Source organism: Callorhinus ursinus, unplaced genomic scaffold (genome assembly GCF_003265705.2).
Source record: "Callorhinus ursinus isolate GAN/ISIS: 27379988/994484 unplaced genomic scaffold, GSC_fseal_2.0 scaffold2, whole genome shotgun sequence".
NCBI lineage: Eukaryota > Metazoa > Chordata > Mammalia > Carnivora > Otariidae > Callorhinus > Callorhinus ursinus.
The window spans coordinates 43,830,939-43,850,883 of NW_027397064.1; the positions used below are offsets into that span (position 1 = coordinate 43,830,939).

Sequence of the window (19,945 nt, forward strand, 5' to 3'; positions counted from 1 at the left end):
GGGGACTATCAGGAAATTCTAGATCATTGGAAAGACCTTTTATTGGATTTAAAATATGTTTTTACACGTGTGCAAATTCCATGTTTCTAATACCTCATCTCTGTGTTTTCTGGTTGCACTGTACAGTCTGTTACCCATAATCTTGGAGTATAACCGCAAGACAGTGAAACTTGCTTATGATGACTTTGAAGACAGTGGAGAAAGGGTGTAATTTAATTACAAAGGAATCTGATCTGCATGGGAAACCACTTACCCAGCATCTGCTGCTTCTGCTGCTCTGATCCCCATGAGAAGCATCAGGAAGTGAAGCAAAGTCACATGAGAACACTAAGTTCTTGTGGGAATTCAATATAAAATGGTTAAAAACTGTGCAGGGGATCAGGAATGAAAAATTATAGGAACACAGTGAAAGCAGTTCCAATCAGTGTGGGGGAAATTTAATGGCAGGCCTTCTAAATTTGTTTGAGGATATGCAAGTTTCCCTGTACTTACATCACATAAACATGAAACAGAAAGTTTAGTTTACTCACTCTTTTCTGTAATCCTGCAATCTGTTTCCTTGTTTCAACATCTTTTCCTCCAGATTCTAGAAATTTCCTGTATGCCAGGTCAAATGCTTGGCCAATTGTTAAAGTTATTTCTTCAGCCTTTGTAAAAACCAAAGATTTGATATGTCAGACTGTTCTTTGAATCAAGAAAAACATTCACATGAGGTACTTCAAAGGGGCGATGGCTGCAGGTAGAGATGTGGTCAATGAATCAAGTCGTCTATGCTAACATAATTCAATGCCTATCCATGCACAAAATTAAAAAAAAAAAAAGCTTTGGTAATTAAATGAGTAGCTGTTGAAGTTGGAAGCAGGAGTTCTATCCACCTTCTCATCTATTTCATCATAGCATTTTTTCCTAGTTTGTTTTCCTTCTTTCCTCAAATATTTGGTGCCTATTAAATGAAAGCATGTTGCCAACTGCAGTTCTCTTGTTGCTTTACTACTTATTTCCTCTTCCTAATGAGGAGGGCCGGTTAAACCTGGCAGGTAACTCGAATGAGGCTGACCGGGTGGTGTCGTGGAAAACTTGAGGTATGCCCTCTCAAAGTGTAATAATCAGTTCCAGTTAATTGTTGGCTTGTGGAAATGAACAATTCCAACCCAGAGTTGTCAGATTTTAAAAATGGGAGATGAGGTCAGAAATCTGAATTTTTATATGAAAACTCCCAATTGTAAATGATAGTAAACCATATTACTGTAAAACACAGTGCCTATTGAACAAAATATATCTGTTATCTGAATTTGGCCTCAAAAATAATTTAGAGTTTCTCGTTAGTCAACCAGAAACTGCCACAAATGTCCAAAGTCTACCAGTTCATTCCCTCCTCATTCATATCTTGACTGGGATCAGTGTCTTGCACAATGTAAACACTAAATAAAAATGTATTTATTTTATTAACATTTTATTAAAAAGATTAGTGAAGGCATTAATTGATTTAATACATCAGAAATGTCATATTTATTATAAGATTTCCAGATGACATAAAAACTGGTGGTAATATTAAATCTTGAAAATGCCATGCTTTAATTTACTGCAAATCCTAAAGCTTTGTGATATGCTATGAACAATCTAAATTGCAAATATGCTTTATTAATAACAGATTTTTTTAATGTTTCAAGCTTTTATTTAAATTCTAGTTAATTAACATAGAGTGTAATATTGGTTTCAGGAATGGAATTTAGTGATTCATCACTTACATACAACACCCAGTGCTCATCACAAGTGCCCTCCTTAATCCCCGTCACCCATCTAGCTCAACCCCTGCCCACCTCCCCTCCAGCAACCAATCTAGTTAAGAGTCTCTTTTATGAATAACACGGATTTAATTAAGACATTGTCATTTTTGTAGTTCACTATTTGTTTAAAGAATGCCTTTAGTATAAAAAAATAATTTAATCCAGTTAACTAAAAAATACAAAATATATTCCTAAAGTTATATATAAGTACTATCTGCCTCACAAAAAAGGGGAAAAAAGAAGCTACATTAAGGAATACTACAGAAATGAAAACGCCAGATACCAAACTATGTGTGCTCAATGATTCCAACTAATGAAAAAGTACACATATAAAAAAACTAGTTGCATTGGTTGTTGTGATCACATATAATATTAAAACATAGTAAATGTGGTTATAATAGATTGTGGGACTATCATTTTTTAAATCTCTAACTTCAAAACTTAAGGTAATGCGTTAGTATTTGTTTTACAATAATAAAGACATATTTGTAAATTCTGGTTGTTTTTTCTACCTTCTTTATTATGGGTTCAGTGTGTCCTCCTCCTAAGACAGTATGTTACCCTCAAATACTCAAGGTGTACATTACAGAGAATTGTTTCAAGGGTAGCAAGTTTGATTTATCATTAATAACATTTGACTTGATTATAATTGTTTACAATAACTTTTAAAAATCATATTCTCTTTTTATGATAAGACATATCTTTTGTGATTAAGACATCTTTTTATTAAAACAGCATTTAACTCCCCAGAAAATATTTTGCATACATTACCTCACTTGATTCTCATAATTAATCTATGAGGTAGGGATTATTATTATCCCCACAATACAAATGCAGCTTCAACTCTGTGAGATCTCAATTTGTGAGTGGAGAAACTGGATTTAAATCCAAAATTTTGACTCTACAAGCCCTCACACATTTTTATAAACAATAAAACATACAGATTATATTTGCACAATCAGATGTGCTTTGATAAATGTATATACCTATATAAGCACCATATCATTAAAGATATAGGATATTTCTATCTTCCTAGAAAGTTCTCCCATGCCTACTTGCAGTCAAATCACTTATCTTATGGGTAACCATTGCAAGAATTCCATCATCATAAATCAGTTTTGTCTGTCCTTGTATCCATAAAAATGAACCATATAGTATATATATATTCTTTTCTGTCTGGCTTCTTTTGGAGTTTCTTAGATGTTGTATGTATCATTTGTTTTATTGCTGATTAGTGTCCCATCTAATGAATATACCAGATGATTTATCTATTTGCCTGTTAAGGAACACTTGCATTGTTTTCAATTCTTGCTTATAAATAAAACTGTTACATTCTTCTAAAATCCTTTTGTGGACATCTGTTTTCAAAAATCTGGATATCTTCAATGGAAATGCTAAATCATAGAATAGCTCTATTTTAACATTACAAGAAACTACCAAACTGATTTGCAAAGTAATTGTCCCCTCTTACATTCCCACCAGCAGTAAGAGAGTTCTCGTTGCTCCTCATTCTCACCAATATCATATATTGACAGTCTTTTTAACTGGTCACCCTAACTGAATGAGTGATGCTATCTCAATGTGTTTTTAATTTGAATTTCCCTGTTGAATAATTACATTAGCCCAGTTCCATGAATGACTAAGATGAATTCCCCCATCCAATCATTTAATGAAATATAAAGAGCAAGAATATTTGTTAAATCCAAAAAAATTTATTTCAAAAAATTATTACAAGGCAAACATGAAATACAACAAGAATATATAATAAATAGCTTACAAATAAAGCCTGTGAAAAGACTGGGTGTAATGATTCCTTCTAGTAATAATAATTTATGATTCTTTTGACACATGAACCTTTTTTACAATTAGTTAACAAGTAAGAGAGAGGTTTTAAACTTTGCCTTATCTACATCTCACTTCACATAAATAAAGGAAAATATGCTGGTGGGGTGAAGCTTTCATCATTTATTGGGGCTACTATTTAAATTTTATCAAGTGTAGAGGCTCCTGGGTGGTGAAGTCAGTTAAGCAGCAGACCCTTGATTTTGGCTTGGGTCATGATCTCAGGATCGTGAGATCAACCCCTGCATCAGGCTCCATGCTCTGCACAGAGTCCGCTTGAGAATCTCTCTCCCTCTGCCCTTCCCCACTTGTACTCACACTCTCTCTCTCTCAAATAAACAAATCTTAAAAATATATATATATCAAGTGTAACATCCAGTGAATAAAGTATATTATATTAACATTTGGAAAAAAAATTGAAAAAATGATGGCTAAGGAGTTGATACTGATTGTATATTAACCTTATATGAAATAAACAAGATCAGTCACATCATAATGATTATCTATATTGTAATTTTATTTTTTAAACTTAATGAGATCACTACAGTAGTTGTATAAATATTAAATCTTAATAACACATGATACTAATAAAGTGAGTTCTAATTTTGTAGCATACTAGGGTAGGGTTTCATCTGAATTTCAACCAAGCTCTTAGAAATTCACAAAAGTACTGAATATATAAAATACAAGGAATAAAGAGAATGAAGTAAGAGCAGAGGGACTCTGGAAAGGTCACAGTCATGGGAGTAATATAACATGGAAGATGGAAGAATGTGGAATGGGAATCTAGGGTCTCACACTGGACTTCTGATTCTATTGTTACCTAGCTTTCTGATTCTGAGAAAGGCACTAAATCTCTCTGGCCTAGATTTACTTAAAATAAGATGAAAATGAAAACAAAATATAGCCATAGGTTTTTTTCCAGGTATTTTTTAGCTGATATGCAATTATAAGAAATAATACAGAGAGATCATGGGTACCCTTCATCCACTTTCCCCCAATGGTAATAGATTACAAAAACTATTGTACAAACCCCACCAACTAATACTGATATTAATATAGTCAAGATACAGAATAATTCCATTACCACAAAACTGCCTCATCTTGCTGTTTTATAGCCACATCCTCTTTGTTTCCCCTTACCATGTCCTTAACTCCTGAAAAACACTAATCTGTTCTCCATTTCTTTAATTTTGTCATTTCAAGATTATAAAAACGGAGTCATACAGTATGTAAGCTTTTGGGATTGACTTTTTTCATTCCATAATTATCTGGAGAGTTACCAAGGTTGTTTCATGTATTAATAGCTCATTCTTTTTTCTTTCTGAGTAGTATTCCATGGTTTGGATATACCAGAATCTGTTTAACCATTCACCCATTATCTGAGATATTTGTAGTTTGGGGTTATTATGAATAAGCTGCTATAAACATTCATATGTAGGTTTTTGTATGAACACAAGTTTTTATTTCTCTGGGATAAATGCCCAAATGAGTCATATGATAATTGCAGGTTTAGTGTTTTTATGAAACTGCCAAACTGTTTACCCCAGTGTTTGTACCATTTTATATCCCAATAACTATGTACAAGTGAACCACTTTTCCATATCCTTGCCAGCATCTGGTATTGCCACTTTTTAAAATTATTTATTTATTTATTTATTTTAAAGATTTTATTTATTTAATTGGGACAGAGAGAGCACAAAGGCAGGGGAAGGGCAGAGGGAGAAGCAGACTCCCTGCTGAGCAGGGAGCCCAATGCAGGGCTTGATCCCAGGACTCTGGGATCATGACCTGAGCTGAAGGCAGATGCTTACCTGACTGAGCCACCCAGGCGCTTCTATTGCCACCTTTTTTTATTGTAGTTTTTCTGATAATTGTACAGTGATACCTCATTTTAATTTGCATTTCCCTAATGGATACCAGTGTTAAAATCTTTTCATGTGCTATTTGCCATCTGACTATGCTCTTCCATGAAACGATCCGTCATATCTTTTGTCTACTTTCCAATTTGATATTTTATGCTGTTGAGTTTTGAAAGTTCTTTGATATGTTTACAAATATTTTCTCTCAGTTCTGGGTAGTCTTCTTATCTCCTTCATAAGGACTTTCACAGAAAAAAATGTTTATTTTTTATAAAGCTCAACTTGCCACATTTTCCATTTATGGATCCTGTTTTGTGTGTCAAGTCTAAGAACTCTGCCTATCCCTACACCCTGAATATTCTGTCTCTTTCTCTAAATGTTTTATAGTTGTGCATTTTACATTTAAGTCCATGATGCGTTTTCAATTAATTTTTGTATAATGTGTGAGATTTAAGTCAGTGTGCATTTTATTTGTCCACAGAGATCTAATTTCACAAGCACCATTTATTGAAAAGGACATCTTTTGCATTTTGCATGTGTTGCATTGCATTTGTACCTTTGTCAAAAATCAGTGGGGTATGTTTGTGAGTTGATTTCTGTGTTCTCCATTCTGTTCCATTAATCTATTTATCCCTTCACCAAAACTATAGTCTCAATTACCATAGTATGTAATAAGTCTTGCAATAGGGTAAACCTTTTTCTTCTACTTATTGGTTTTTTTCCCAAAATTGTTTTAACAATTCTTGTTCCTTTGTCTTTTTATATAAATTTTAGAATCCTCTTGTCCCTATCTACAAAAAAAATCTTGCTATGATTTTGACAGGAATTGTATTAAACCTGTACATTAATTTGGAGAGAACTGACATATATACTAGATTGAGTCTTCCAACCCATGAACATGGCATATCTCTCCATCTACCTGCATCTATTTTTATTTCTTTCATCAGCAATTTGTAATTTTCAGCATATAAGTCCTATACAAGTTTTACATCTTAGGTTACATTTACACCTATGTATTTTGTTTTGAGTAATTGTAAATTTTTGTATCCATGTGTTCATTGCTAGCATACAGCAATACAATTGATTTCTGTAGGTTTATCATGTATTCTGTCACCTTGCTGAACTCATTTATTAGATCCAAGTATTTTTTTGTAGAATCCTTTGAATTTTCTGCATAGACAATCATGATATATGCAAATAAGTAATATTTCTTCCTTTACAATCTGCATGCTTTTGATTTTCTTATATTACCTTATTGCCTTTAGAACTTCCAGGACTGTGTTTAATAAGAGTGGTTAGAGTAGAAATCCTTGCCTAGTTCTCAGTCTTAGAAGGAAAGCATTCAGCTTTTTCCCCATTAAGTAAAATTTTACCTGTAGTTTAAATGTTCTTTATAAAATTGAAAAAGTTTCTTTATATTCCCATTTTTCTGAGAGTTTCTAGCCCTGAATGGGTGTTGATTTTTTCAAATATTTTTTAAGCACTGACTGATATGATCATATGTTTTTTCTTCTGTAGCCACTTAATATGGTTGATTGCATGGTTGGATTTTTGAATGTTGAACAAGGTATGTATCCCTGGGGCAAATTCCACTTGGTCTTGGTGTATAATTCCTTTATATATTGCAGAATTGTATTTGCTAATAATTTGTTAGAAATTTTTACATCTATATTCCTGGGGGATATAGCTTGGTCTGTATTTTTGTTTGTTTTTCACTGTCTGTCTGGTTTGATATTAGGGAAACACTAGTTTCATAAAATGAATTGAGGGGTGCTCTTACCGCTTCTGTTTTTTGGAATAGGTTGTGTAGAATAATGTTAATTTTTACTTAATCATTTTACAGATTCTTCCAGTGAAACCATCTAGACATCAAGAGTACTCTTTTAATAAGTTTTAAATTATAAATTCAATTTCCTTTTTAGTTACAGGGCTATTCAAATTATATATTTAATATTGGGTGGTTCATGGTAGTATTTCTCTCTTTTAAGAAATAGATTCAATGCATCTATATTGTCAATTTTTTTTAAAGGTATACAGTTATCTATAGTAGCCTCTTATTCTTTTGCTATCTGGAGGGTCTGCAGTGAAATCTCCTGTTTCATTCCTGACATTGGCAACTAGTGTCTTTTTTTTACTTTGTCAATTTCACTAAAATTTTGATACTCTTATGATCTTTCAAAAAACCAGCTCTTTGTTTCATTAGTTTTCTCTATTGTTTTTGTTTTCAATGTTGTTAATTTCTCCTTTATCATTCTTTTTTTTTTTTTAAGATTTTATTTATTTATTGGACAGAGAGAGACAACGAGAGCAGGAACACAAGCAGGGGGAGTGGGAGAGGGAGAAGCAGGCTTCCTACTGAGCAGGGAGCCTGATGTGGGACTCGATCCCAGGACCCTGGGATCATGACCCGAGCCGAAGGCAGACGCTTAACGACTGAGCCACCCAGGCGCCCCTCATTCTTATTTTCTTTGAGTTTATTTTGATGTTTTGTTTTCTAGGTACTTGAGGTAGGAGCTTAGATCATTGATTTGAGACTTTCCTTTTCTTTAATGTGTTAATTTACTTGTCTTAAATTTTTCTCTCACCACTGTTTTAGCTGCATCACTCAAATGTTGATAACGTTCTATTTTACTTACATACAGTTCACTATATTTTAATAGTTGCCTTTGAGAAATCCTCTGACACATGGAATACTTGTTAAGTTTCAGTTCCAATTTTTGAAGAATTTGTTATTAATTTTTAAATTGATTTTTTTTTCTTGTTTCAATTCTAAAAATGTTTGAGATTTATTTTATAGCCCAGGATATGGTTTATTTTGTACATGTTCCTTTGGCACTGGAAGACCATATATATGCATTCTGCTGTTGTTGAGTGGATATCCCCATAGCTATTAATCAGATCCCATTGGCTGACGATGTAATTGAGTAATAGAGTAATTCCATATTCTTGATCATTTCCTGTCTAGTTGCTCAATCAATTTTGGTAAGAGTGGTGGTGGTGAAGTGTTCAACTGTAATTGTGTATTGTCTATCTTGTGTTTCCTTTCAGTTCTATCAGTTTTTACTTCACTTACTTTATAGCTTTACTGTTTGGATATACATGTTTAGATGGCTTTCTTGATGGTATGACTTTTTTTTCTTTATATAATGCCCTTCTCTGTCCCTCATAATTTTCTTTATTTTGAAGTCCACTTTATCTGATATTACTATACTTTTCCTTTATTTAAGTAATGTTTGCATGATATATATTTTTCTATTCTTTTCTTTTCAATCTTCCTGTATCATCCATAACACTATATTTGCAAAAAGTTTCTTATAGAAAATATATGTCTGGATTAGGTTTTTTAATCCACTCTGACCACCTCTTTTATTTAGACCATTTACATTTAATGTGATTTTTGATAGTTTGCCGTTTAAATTTTTCTTTTCTGTCACCTGTTTTCTTTCTCTATTTTCTTTTCACTATTATTGATGTGAATTTTTGAAATATTTTTATAAGAAAATTTTTATTTACCTGTAGCACTTTAAATGTGTCTCACTGTATAGCTTTTTAAATGATTGCTCTAGGATGCATATTATATTTATATAACTTATCACAGTCTAATAGTGTTGTCATTTTTCTAGTTCAAGTGAGAGAAAAGTTTTACATCCCTTCAACTGTCCTTTTAATAATTGCCTTACATATTTCCTATATATACATTTAGAATCACATCAGAAACTATTCTTTGCCTTTTTTTTTTTTTTTAACCCATAGCCCCCTGCCCTCTGGTAACTATCAATTAGTTCTCTAGAGTTAAGAGTCTATTTTTGGTTTGCCTCTCTCTCTCTCTTTTTCCCCTCTGTTCATTTATTTTGTTTCTTAAATTCCACATATGAGTGAATTCATATGGTATTTGTCTCTCTTTTTCTCTGACTTATTTCACCTACATAATATTCTGTAGCTCCATCCATGTCATTGCAAATGGCAAGATTTCATTCTTTTTTATGGCTGAGTAATACACACACACACACACACACACACACACACCACTTCTTCTTTATCCATTCATCAGTCAATGGACACTTGGGCTGTTTCCATAATTTAGCTATTGTAAATAATGCTGCTACAAACATCAGGGTGCATGTACCCCTTTGAATTAGTATTTTTGTATTCTTTGGGTAAATAATTGTGCAATTGTCAGATCATAGGATAGTTCTATTTTTAATTTTTTGAGGAACCTCCATACTGTTTTCCACAGTGGCTGCATCAGGTTGCATTCTCACCAAGTGGGAAGTGAAGGAAGGTTCCCCTTTCTCCACAACCTTGCCAACACCTGTCGTTTATTTTAGCCATTCTGACAAGTATGAGGTGATATCTCATTATAGTTTTGATTTGTATCTCCCTCATTCATCTGGTGAAAAGATGCTGAACATTTCTTCATGTGTCTATTGGCCATCTGGATGTCTTCTTTGGAAAAATGTCTATCCATGTTTTCTGCCCATTTTAATTGGATTATTCATTTTTTGGATGTTGAGTTTTATAAGTTCTTTATATATTTTGGATCAGATATGTCATTTGCAAACATCTTCTCCCCTTCCGTAGGTTGCCTTTTAGTTTTGTTGTTTCCTTTGCTGTGAAGAGCTTTTTTTGTTTTGATGAAGTTCCAATAGTTTATTTTTGCTTTTGTTTCCCTTGTCTCAGGAGACATATCTAGAAAGAAGTTGGTATAGCTAAAGTCAAAGAGGTTACCACCTGTGTTCTCCAGAATTTTGATGGTTTCCTGTCTCACATTTAGGTCTTTCATCCATTTTGAATTTATACTGTGGTGTAAGAAAATGATTCAATTTCATTCTTTTGCATGCTGCTGTCCAGTTTTCCTATTCCATTTGAAGAGTTTGTCTTTTTCCCATTGGATATTCTTTCCTGCTTTGTCAAAGATTAATTGACCATATAATTGTCAGTTTGTTTCTAGGTTTTCTATTCTGTTCCACTAACCTATGTGTCTATTTTTGTGCCAGTTCCATACTGTTATGATCACTACAGCTTTGTAATATAACTTGAAGTCCAGAATTGTGATGCCTCCAGTTTTGCTATTCTTTTTCAAGGTTGCTTTGGCTATTCAGGGTCTTTTGTGGTTCTATACACATTTTAAGACTGTTGGAAAATTCTAGTTCTGTGAAAAACGCTGTTGGTATTTTCTATTTTAAATAATAATTTAGAGAAGTAAAGATTTACCCATATGTTTGCTTATCCTGTTCTTTTTTCCTTCCTCATGTTCCAAGGTTCCTTCTTTTATTGTTTCTTTTCTGTTTAAAGAACTTCTTTTAGCCATTCGTTTAGGGTAGGTCTGGTAGAATCAATTATCTCAGTTTTCCCACATCTGATAATTTTTCAATTTCTCCTTAATTACTGAAGCATATGTTTTTTCTGGGTATAGGATTCTGGACAGTTCTCCCCCCTCCCGGCGACAAACACTCAAAATATATTGTGCTACTTGCTCTCGCCTTCATGGTTTCTAATGAGAAATACACTGTCTTTCAAATTGATTTTCTGCTCTAGAACTTGTTTATGTCCTGTGTCTTCAAGATTTTTCTTTGTCTTTCGTTTTCAGAACTTTAACTATGATGTATCTTGGTGTGGAACTGTTTGGGTTTATCCTGTTTGGAGTTCACTCGATTTCTTGAATCTATAGGTTTATGCCTTTGGTCAAAATTGGGCAACTATTATTTCTTCAAGTGTTTCTTCAAGGCTGTCTTCTTTTTCTTCTTTTTTCTATCTTTCTAGGACTCTGATGATACATAAATATTACCTATTTTGTTACAGACTCAGAGACCCCTGAACTCGTGTTCTCTTTTTATATTATTGTGTGTGTGTCTGCAGTGTGTGTGTGTTGTGTGTGTATACATGTGTGTGCATGCATATGCCTATTATCTCTGTGTTGTTTAAATTGGGAATTTTGTAATCTCTCCTTTTTCCAGGTCACTAATTCTTTCCTCTGTCCCCTCCATTCTGCCACTGAGCCCAGATACTGAGTTTTCAGTTGGTTATTGTAATTTTTCAGTTCTAATATTCCTACTGGATTTTTCTTATATCTTCTATTTCTTTGTTTAGATTTTCTATTTCTTTGATAAAATTTTGTACTTTTTAATTTGTCTCAAGAGTGCTTGTAATTGTTTACCATTCTTTTTATGATGGCTGTTTAAAAATCTTTGGTAATTCTAGTATCTCTCTCATCTCAAGTGTTGGAATCTACTGGTCATCTTTTTTCATTTAGTTTAACCTCTTCCTGTTTCTTTATATGATGAGTGATTTTCAACCAAATCTTGGATATTTTAGATATTAAAGACTCTAGAAATTATTTACACTGTGTGTTTTAGTGGCTTACTATGATACCATTCCAGTAGGGGAATGGGAATGGAGAGCACTACCTCATTACTGCCTGGTGGGGTAGAGGTTCAGCTTCCATATTTGGCCTCTCTTCATTACTGCTTGGCAGGGCTGGGTACTCTCTCCTCACTGTCACCATGGAGGGAGGGAGACTCATTAATACAACATGAAACTGTTTATAAAGTAGTGAATTTCCAGTCTTGAGACATACTATGATTGGTTTTATCTATCTTTCAAACTCTCAACAATTTCACAGAAGCACTAAAAAAGGTACAGTGAGTAGATAAGACAAAGGCCCCCAATAAGAGTGGATGGGCTCTGGAATAGGTCACAGTTACAAAAGTAATATAGCATGATGGAACCAAGGCTCCAATGGTAATCTAAGGTCTTAAATTTTAATCCTGATTCTGTTACTACCTAGCTTTGTAAATTGGCAAACTCACTCAACTTTTCTGGCCTTGGTTTTATAAAGAGGAAAGAGTTTTGCCAATTGGGCCATTATTTTCCTGTTTTAATCCTCCATGATAAGCTATTTAAAATGAGAATTAAAGATTAGGATGGCATGTCAAAAGTTCTACATACATATCAAATCAATTTTATAAATATAGTCCTTATTATAATTAGAACAAATAAAACTTTGAGGTGAAATGATATAAGGAAATTTTGAGGAAACATAGCCTCTTTGAGCTTATGAAAGTCATGCATGCTTATAGCTGAAGAAGTAACTTGGACCTCTTTTCAAAGGCCAGACTTCCATATACCTGCAGCAGAATCACTTCGGGTGAACTTGTAAGGATTTCCTGAGATCAAGCCCCAATCAGTATGAGCTTATTTTTTCAAGTAAAAACCAAAGAACCCTCTTTATGAATATTATATACACTAATAGTTGTGAGCCACTGCTTTAGGTTTCAAGAAATTATTTTCTCAAGAAAAAAAGGCTAATATGCTATATCCAAAGAGAATAATGGGTCAAGGAATTTAAATTCTTGAAATCAATTATAAACAATTATGATTAGGGTAAAATAGAGTTTATACTTTTGAAATAATATAACTATGCAGGGACTCTGACAAGCTTATGTTTTAAATAATCCAATAAATTTGGATGGAGATCAAATAAAAACATGTGACACAAAACTATAACAAGGCTAATTATGAGTTCTATTTATGAGTATTTCAAAGGACCCCACGGCCATTTATTTCTATGTGTAAAGCAAGAAAGAAGGACAACTGAGTTTACTGCCTGGTATAAGTGGTAAAAGGTTATTATATCTTACACATAAAAGATATTCAACAAATATCAAATTTCATATTCTCAATCACATAGAGAAAAACATCTGCAAATGATCATGGTTAAGAAACACTTGAAATATTAAATATAATGCATTCACTAATAGGATAAATTTCAAAAACAACTAGAACTTTATATAAAATGTCTTATGGGGCACCTGGGTGGCTCAGTCAGTTAAGCATCTGCCTTCGGCTCAGGTCATGATCCCAGGGTCTCAGGATTGAGCCCTGCATCCGGGCTTCCTGCTCAGTGGGGAATCTACTTCTCCCTCTCCTTCTGCCCCTCCCCTGCTCCTGCTCTCTCGCTCGCTCACTCTCTCTCAAATAAATAAAATCTTTAAAAAATTGTACATATAATATTGTCATATGGGTGAGCGTATTTTTCTGATGAGATGTTCCATAATGTTCATTAAATCCTCAAAAAAGTACTATGATGTCAAGAGCTTAGCACATTAGTTTGTATTTTTAGAGCATTATAGCTTAAAAGATACATATAATAACTTGCTTTTTGTAAATTTTTCTATATGGTCCCTTTTTCCATAAGGAAAAATTCATTGAGCATCTATTGTTCACCTAATGTAGGAGTTACATAGATAGATCAAAAGGTAATTTGCTTTCAAGAAGCTCAAATACTGGGGCGCCTGGGTGGCTCAGTCAGTTAAGTGTCCAACTCTTGGTTTTGGCTCAGGTCATGATCTCAGGGTTGTGAGATCAACCCCATGTCAGACTTTGACTCAGTGCAGAGTCTGCTTCTTTCTCTGCCCCTCCCCCTGCTCATGCACTCTCTCAAAAATAAATAAATAAATCTTTATTTAAAAAAAAAAAAAGAAGCTCACATACTGGAATCAGAGGAACAAATTATGTAAGAGTGATAATAATATTAATCCTTTGCTATTTTTAACAGCAGGAAAAATAAGCAAATAAATGAATTAAGTTCTTTTTCCCGCCTAAGCCAATAGTGTTGTTGAGGTTAGATGCTCTTCCTTCATTAAAGCCATTAACGGCTGCAACGTGTGCTTGGAATTCATATCTTATGTTTTATAATAGGACGTCAGACTAGGTTATGATTAACATTAGCTTATGCTTATAATCAAGATGTAGGGTTTTCTGAAGATTCCAGATGATTAAAAGAACTATTACAGGACTTAACTTTAGAATTCCCTAACTGATCTTACTTGCTGAGAACTTTATATTTGCAAGCTAACACACATGCATGCAGGCAACACTCATGCACATACCATTCTATTACCTTTCATTATATTAAGTTTTCTGAATAATGAAAATCAAGGACCAGCTTTTCAAAGTATTGGAGATATTTTAAAGGAGCCATACAGATTTTATTTCCTGGAGTTTAAAATATTTATTTTTATCATATCCATCGCATTCTAGAAAAAAAAAACACTCTGCTCACCATTACTCTTTGTATTATGTGATTACTAAGTCATATTTGAGATTAAAATTACAAATATATGATTATAAAAGAAAGAAATGCATAACATAAGCAGGCATGACGTTCTAAGGAAAGAAATTTGAATGCAAGTTTGTGCCCATGAACATGAGAATTCAGTTAGGAATGAAATCCTGAAGCACATTCTCATGACAGGATGAATCTATTAGTGTAGTTAAGGATTTGCAGACCTTATTCCTTTCCAAATACTTTACTAATGCCGGAAACAAGACAATTCCTGGCTTGTAAAACAGAACAAACCACCCTAAAACATCTGGCATACTTACACACTTTTCGCTGTCAAATACATAGCACAAATGTTTATTTGACTCAGAATCTTTGCATATGAAAGTGAATATCCTCTTGTCAGTTTTGTCATCTGCACAAAATGATATTCTATGAAGCTGGCAATTGTGTTGGACTTCCTGTGAACACAAATGGAAATAAACAGTTGAAGAGATTTTTGTCCATTTTCTGAAATACCAGCTTGTGTTAATAACATACAACTTATGACTTTAAAAGTGAAACAATCATCTGTCAAGCTTCGGTTTATAATTACATACACCCAAACTTAAACAAATACATAATGGAGATGGATCTCCCGACTCAGATTAAACTATGGTAGTCATCTCAATAGGACTTAGAGAAACACAAGCAAAATACGAGAGGATCAGAGGTGCGTGGACTTTCTGAGTTGCAAGGGATCTTAAGAGACAACTACTTTAAACGCTGAAACTTTACTTAGAAGAACATCGAGGCCCTGAGAATTAAGATACTTCCACAAGGTTACAGAATTAGCAGAACACTTTTATTACCAGAACATTTTCATTTTATCTTACTTCTCCTCACTAGCATTACAGTTTGAAACCTAAATTCATCTGCACATGATTTCCTAGGAAACATACTACCATTTCAACCTTAGTTTTCATATTAAATTGTATTTTACATGTCTTCATGAGGAAGGTCTATATGTCAAGCATCTAAATTACTTAATCAACCCTACTAGTTAGAAAGATAAATACTGTAACTATATATATATATATATATACACACACATACACACACAGTTATAATTTTGTATTTTTCATATATGTACATATATATTGTGTATACATATGACACACACACACTCTATATATATTCTATAACTACAGCATCTGTTACTACACCTTTCTAAGTTCAGGGTTCGATGTGTCAGTTTGATGAGATTGGATCTATCACTCAGATTTCACATTACTGCTCATCAGACTGAAAATTAATATATTAAGATATACAGATAAATGTTAAGAGAATTTGTTTATAGCACTGTATTCTTTCCCTGCATACAAACAAAATGTAAGTCACCAGAAGCAAACATGGAAATTAGAATGAGGAGGTATACTATATGACTGTAACATTTTTGTCATTACTAGATAGCTTGATCCATCCATTTCAACAGCAGGAAGGAACAATGCCAAAAAGAGGGGCTCAACTTACTGAGGCATCTGATGAGGACACCTTCCTTTCCTTGTGGTTAGTGCTAAGATGGACAATGGCCACATTTGTCTGAGACTATCCTTCTCCTATACTTTGATTGACCAGTCTTTTTCTTGCTGACATATTTTTTGTGTGTGTAAAAGTTAATACAGTCAATCAAACAATACCATTCAGCCACATTGTAGCTCCCAAATACTGACAGCAGGTATACACCAGTTTATTAACTGCATAATCATGTTAATTATATATAGAGGAAATGTCATTACTGTATAATATAGAAAAATGATTAATTTTTTTCCATTTGTAGGAGAAACTACAAGTAACATGAAAACATACCACTTACATAAGCTGGTGGTAAAATGTACACAGGCCCTCGCTCACTCATCAACCAGTATGATTACAGAAAGTCTTTGGTAATGACAGTTGGGAATCATCTTTAATTTTTGTTTAGATTAGCAGAGGCATCTTCCTACAAAAGAAGACTAGGAAGCTAAAACTCGTAACTTCATTATTTTTTGTGAATGTTTTGTTGTTGTGATAAATCTTTGTGAATTTTAAATGTAGCCCTAATTTTTGATGAGACAGGATAGACTTGGGAACACAAGCACAGTGAAAAACAATTATACTTTAACACTGGCCATATTTTATTGGAGTTGGAACAAAGAATAAGTAAATCCCCAATTCACCTATACCACCTCTTTCCACCACTGCATAATCTTCATATGAAGGACAAGTGACAAAGGAGGAAGGGGAAAAGACACAGAAAGAAAGATATTGGAGCCAATTGAGATTGCTTTTCACTTCTGTTTTCATCCATCCAAATGGCATAGAAAAACAGTCTATTTTCTATGAGTCCATGTTAGATTAATAATGCATTTTTAAATCCTGCCTCGTACACGTACATTTTACTATAAATAAATTTATTTTAGGAGCATAGTATTTTTTTTCATTACGACTAAATAAAATAAACAAACCAAAATAAAATGAATGACAGATTTTGTTCTGATTCACTTAGATCTCCCCAAATAGTGGTTCCTAAACACGTATCTGTGAACAGGCTGTATCAGAGTCACATGGGGTGGTGTTTTTGGTTTTGTTTTTTATGATATAGATGCTAAGTCTTGTTCAGCAGATTCTGAATCTGAAAGTCCTGAGGGGACTCCAGCAATCAGCATTTCCAGGAATCTCCTCGGGGTCCTGATGCTCAGCAGAGCTGGTAAAACCTTTTTTAGGTTATTTTTGTTAGTGGATCCAAAAAATGGTACATTCTATATATGCATGAAGAGTTCAGATACTCTATGTTCATATGTAATATATGGGTAAAGAGTCAGTTGCTCTCTATTCAAATGTAATATAATTGAATTAATAAGACATTTTAAAGATTTTAAAACTCCAAGACTGCTTTTCAATTTGGTAGGGATGAAAAAAATTTTTTTTTCCTATTGAAAGCTTGGAAAACTTATGTTTTTAGGGAAAAATTCAATTGGGTCTCTTGAAAATTAGCTATTAAGTCTAGGAAATTGAGATCTTCAGACAGGGGGGAAAAGCTTTTGTGTTACTGATTTGGGTAAGACAAAGATGTAATGCTCAAAACTCAACTGGTTAATCATATTGAGTTGAATCCCACCTCACTGAGGTTTTGTACATGGGATTTAGGATCGGGCAGGAAGTTACATCTGGTAGTCAAAATTTAGAGAACAGAATGATATGGTTGACAGCTGTCAACGGGCAGCCTACAATTATGGAAGACTTATTATGGGGGACTTCAGAATCACCAACTGATAACACTGAGCTGTATTTGCATTCCCATGATGGAGCTCTCTGTCTCTTTTTTACACACACACACACACACACACACACACACACACACACACCACATATTAGTGTTGGTGAATTCTAAACACTACAGAAGTTCTCTCTACACTCTGCGTTTAGTCGTATTTCAGCGTGGGTTGCCAACGGCTGCCTTCTCACTGTGTCCTCACGTGGCCTCTCCTCTGTGCTTGCACATCCCTGATGTCTGTCTGTCTTTCTTTCTTTCTTTCCTTTCTTTCTGGTAGAGGAAGGCCTCATTAACATCACATGTAACCATAATTACCTCCAAGTACGGTCCCATTGGGGCTTAGGGAATTTGGGGTAAAAACAGTGAAGTCCATAACAAATCCATATTAATGAATGTGAAGCCAGAATGGGTTATATTTAAAATTTTTTCATTGGATTTGTAGGGGAAAGGGCTCTTAAATACAAGAACTTTAAGTTCACAATGCATTATGGGCTGGATTATGCTGCCCCAGAATGCATAATGCTGAAGCCTTACCACCCCTCCCATACCTCAGAATGGGACTGTATTTGAAGAGAAGGTTTGAAAGCGCTGATTACATTAAAGTGAGCCCATTAGGATGGTCCCTTATCCAATCTGACTGGTGTCCTAATAGGGAAAGGAGATTGGACACACACAGAGACACCAGGGGTGTGTGTGCACAGATGACCATGTGAAGAGGCAGCAAAAGGGCTGCCATCGGCAAGTCAAGGAGAGAGGCCTCAGAGGACACCAATACCGCTGTCAGTGTAGTCTCAGATTTCCAGCCTCCAGGACTGGAAATAAGATAAACACAAAATAAATTTCTGTTCTTTGAGCCACCATGTCTGTGGTGTTTTATCATGGCAGCCTAGGTGAACTAGTATGCACTGATTATGTCTCCAGGCAATAAGAGGCAGTCCCGAACATTTTAATAAACAACACACAGCTTTTTGTCTCCTCTCATACTTAGGGAACCACACTTCACAAATCTCTTTCACAGCACACAAAGAAAAATTCCTGAAAACGAGACCAAACACTATTAAATACACTTCTATCCCAAACACAGACCACTTTGGAAGCACTCCCAAAAGTTGTTTTTCCTCCTAAAAATTCTACAGAATTTTAAATTGTCATTAACTGAGAACTAACCAGTTCCAGTTGGTAACCAAACTCATTTATTGAAATAGGAACATAATCTCAATGAATGAAAGATTAGAGTGTTTCTGACATTCAAAAAGAAGACTTACCTTTGTTTTCGGTTCTAGAATTTTTACTCCATATATTGATATTTGCAGCTCAACTTTAGGAATTTTCTGGCCTTCAGATTTCTTGATATGTCTTGCAAACTACAAATGAAAAGTTATTCAGAAAACTATAATTCTGTTTCCATGGAAAATAAACACACATATATATATAATTAGATGTGTGTGTGTGTATACATATGTATAATATATATTTGGAGTTTGTATTCAGTGCTGGACTTCCATTAAATAAATTATTATCCATTGCAAAGTATTTTATAAACCCTGAATAGCTTCAAAATATTTAGTAATCATAGCAATCTACCATTACTATCATTAAATTCAGATATTCAATAACCTTTTAAAAAATTTTAATACTTCTTTCATTATATTTAAACAATTATAGTCATACTAACTATTAAGAAAATGAAAACTTTGTGGGTGGATCTTTTGTTTTTAATACCTTTAGGGAACTTACAGTTCCCCAGTGCTAGATATACCATCTTTGTCATTTCTAGATAATTACCTCATTTGGTAATGCCATCCTACCCAATCAAATCAATGAATGAAAAGAGACAGATTACCATATTTAAACTGAAGTTAAGAACTGAAGTAATTATCCCAGCTAAAAGACTAAGAACTAGACTCAGTCTAGAATTACGAGTATCTTAAAAATCTAAACATTTTTACAGTTTTCACAGTAATGTAACTTCTTATTGAATTGGTAAGTGTATGTAAATGCCTGTTAGGTTTTTTTTATAAAAGAAAAAAGAAAATCCCAACATGTGCAGTTTGTAAATGGGAGTTTCTGTCTCTCTCCCCTCATTGCCAGATTT

The 19,945-nt window shown here is 33.8% G+C and overlaps 1 protein-coding gene across 7 annotated transcripts in view; it reads right to left on the reverse strand.

The window, feature by feature from the left end:
- GULP1 (GULP PTB domain containing engulfment adaptor 1) overlaps positions 1–19,945 on the reverse strand; it is a 248,835-nt gene that overhangs the window by 25,879 nt on the left and 203,011 nt on the right. For 4 of the 7 annotated variants that reach the window (XM_073881423.1, XM_073881411.1, XM_073881415.1 and 1 more), the window contains 4 exons: positions 19,116–19,214; positions 14,879–15,016; positions 531–647; positions 254–334 (listed from right to left, as the gene is read on the reverse strand). In XM_073881423.1, coding sequence (XP_073737524.1) covers positions 254–334; positions 531–647; positions 14,879–15,016; positions 19,116–19,214 — 435 coding nt within the window. The remainder of the gene's footprint in view (positions 1–253; positions 335–530; positions 648–14,878; positions 15,017–19,115; positions 19,215–19,945) is intronic. The other 3 variants (XM_073881435.1, XM_073881427.1, XM_073881431.1) reach the window with 2 other exon arrangements.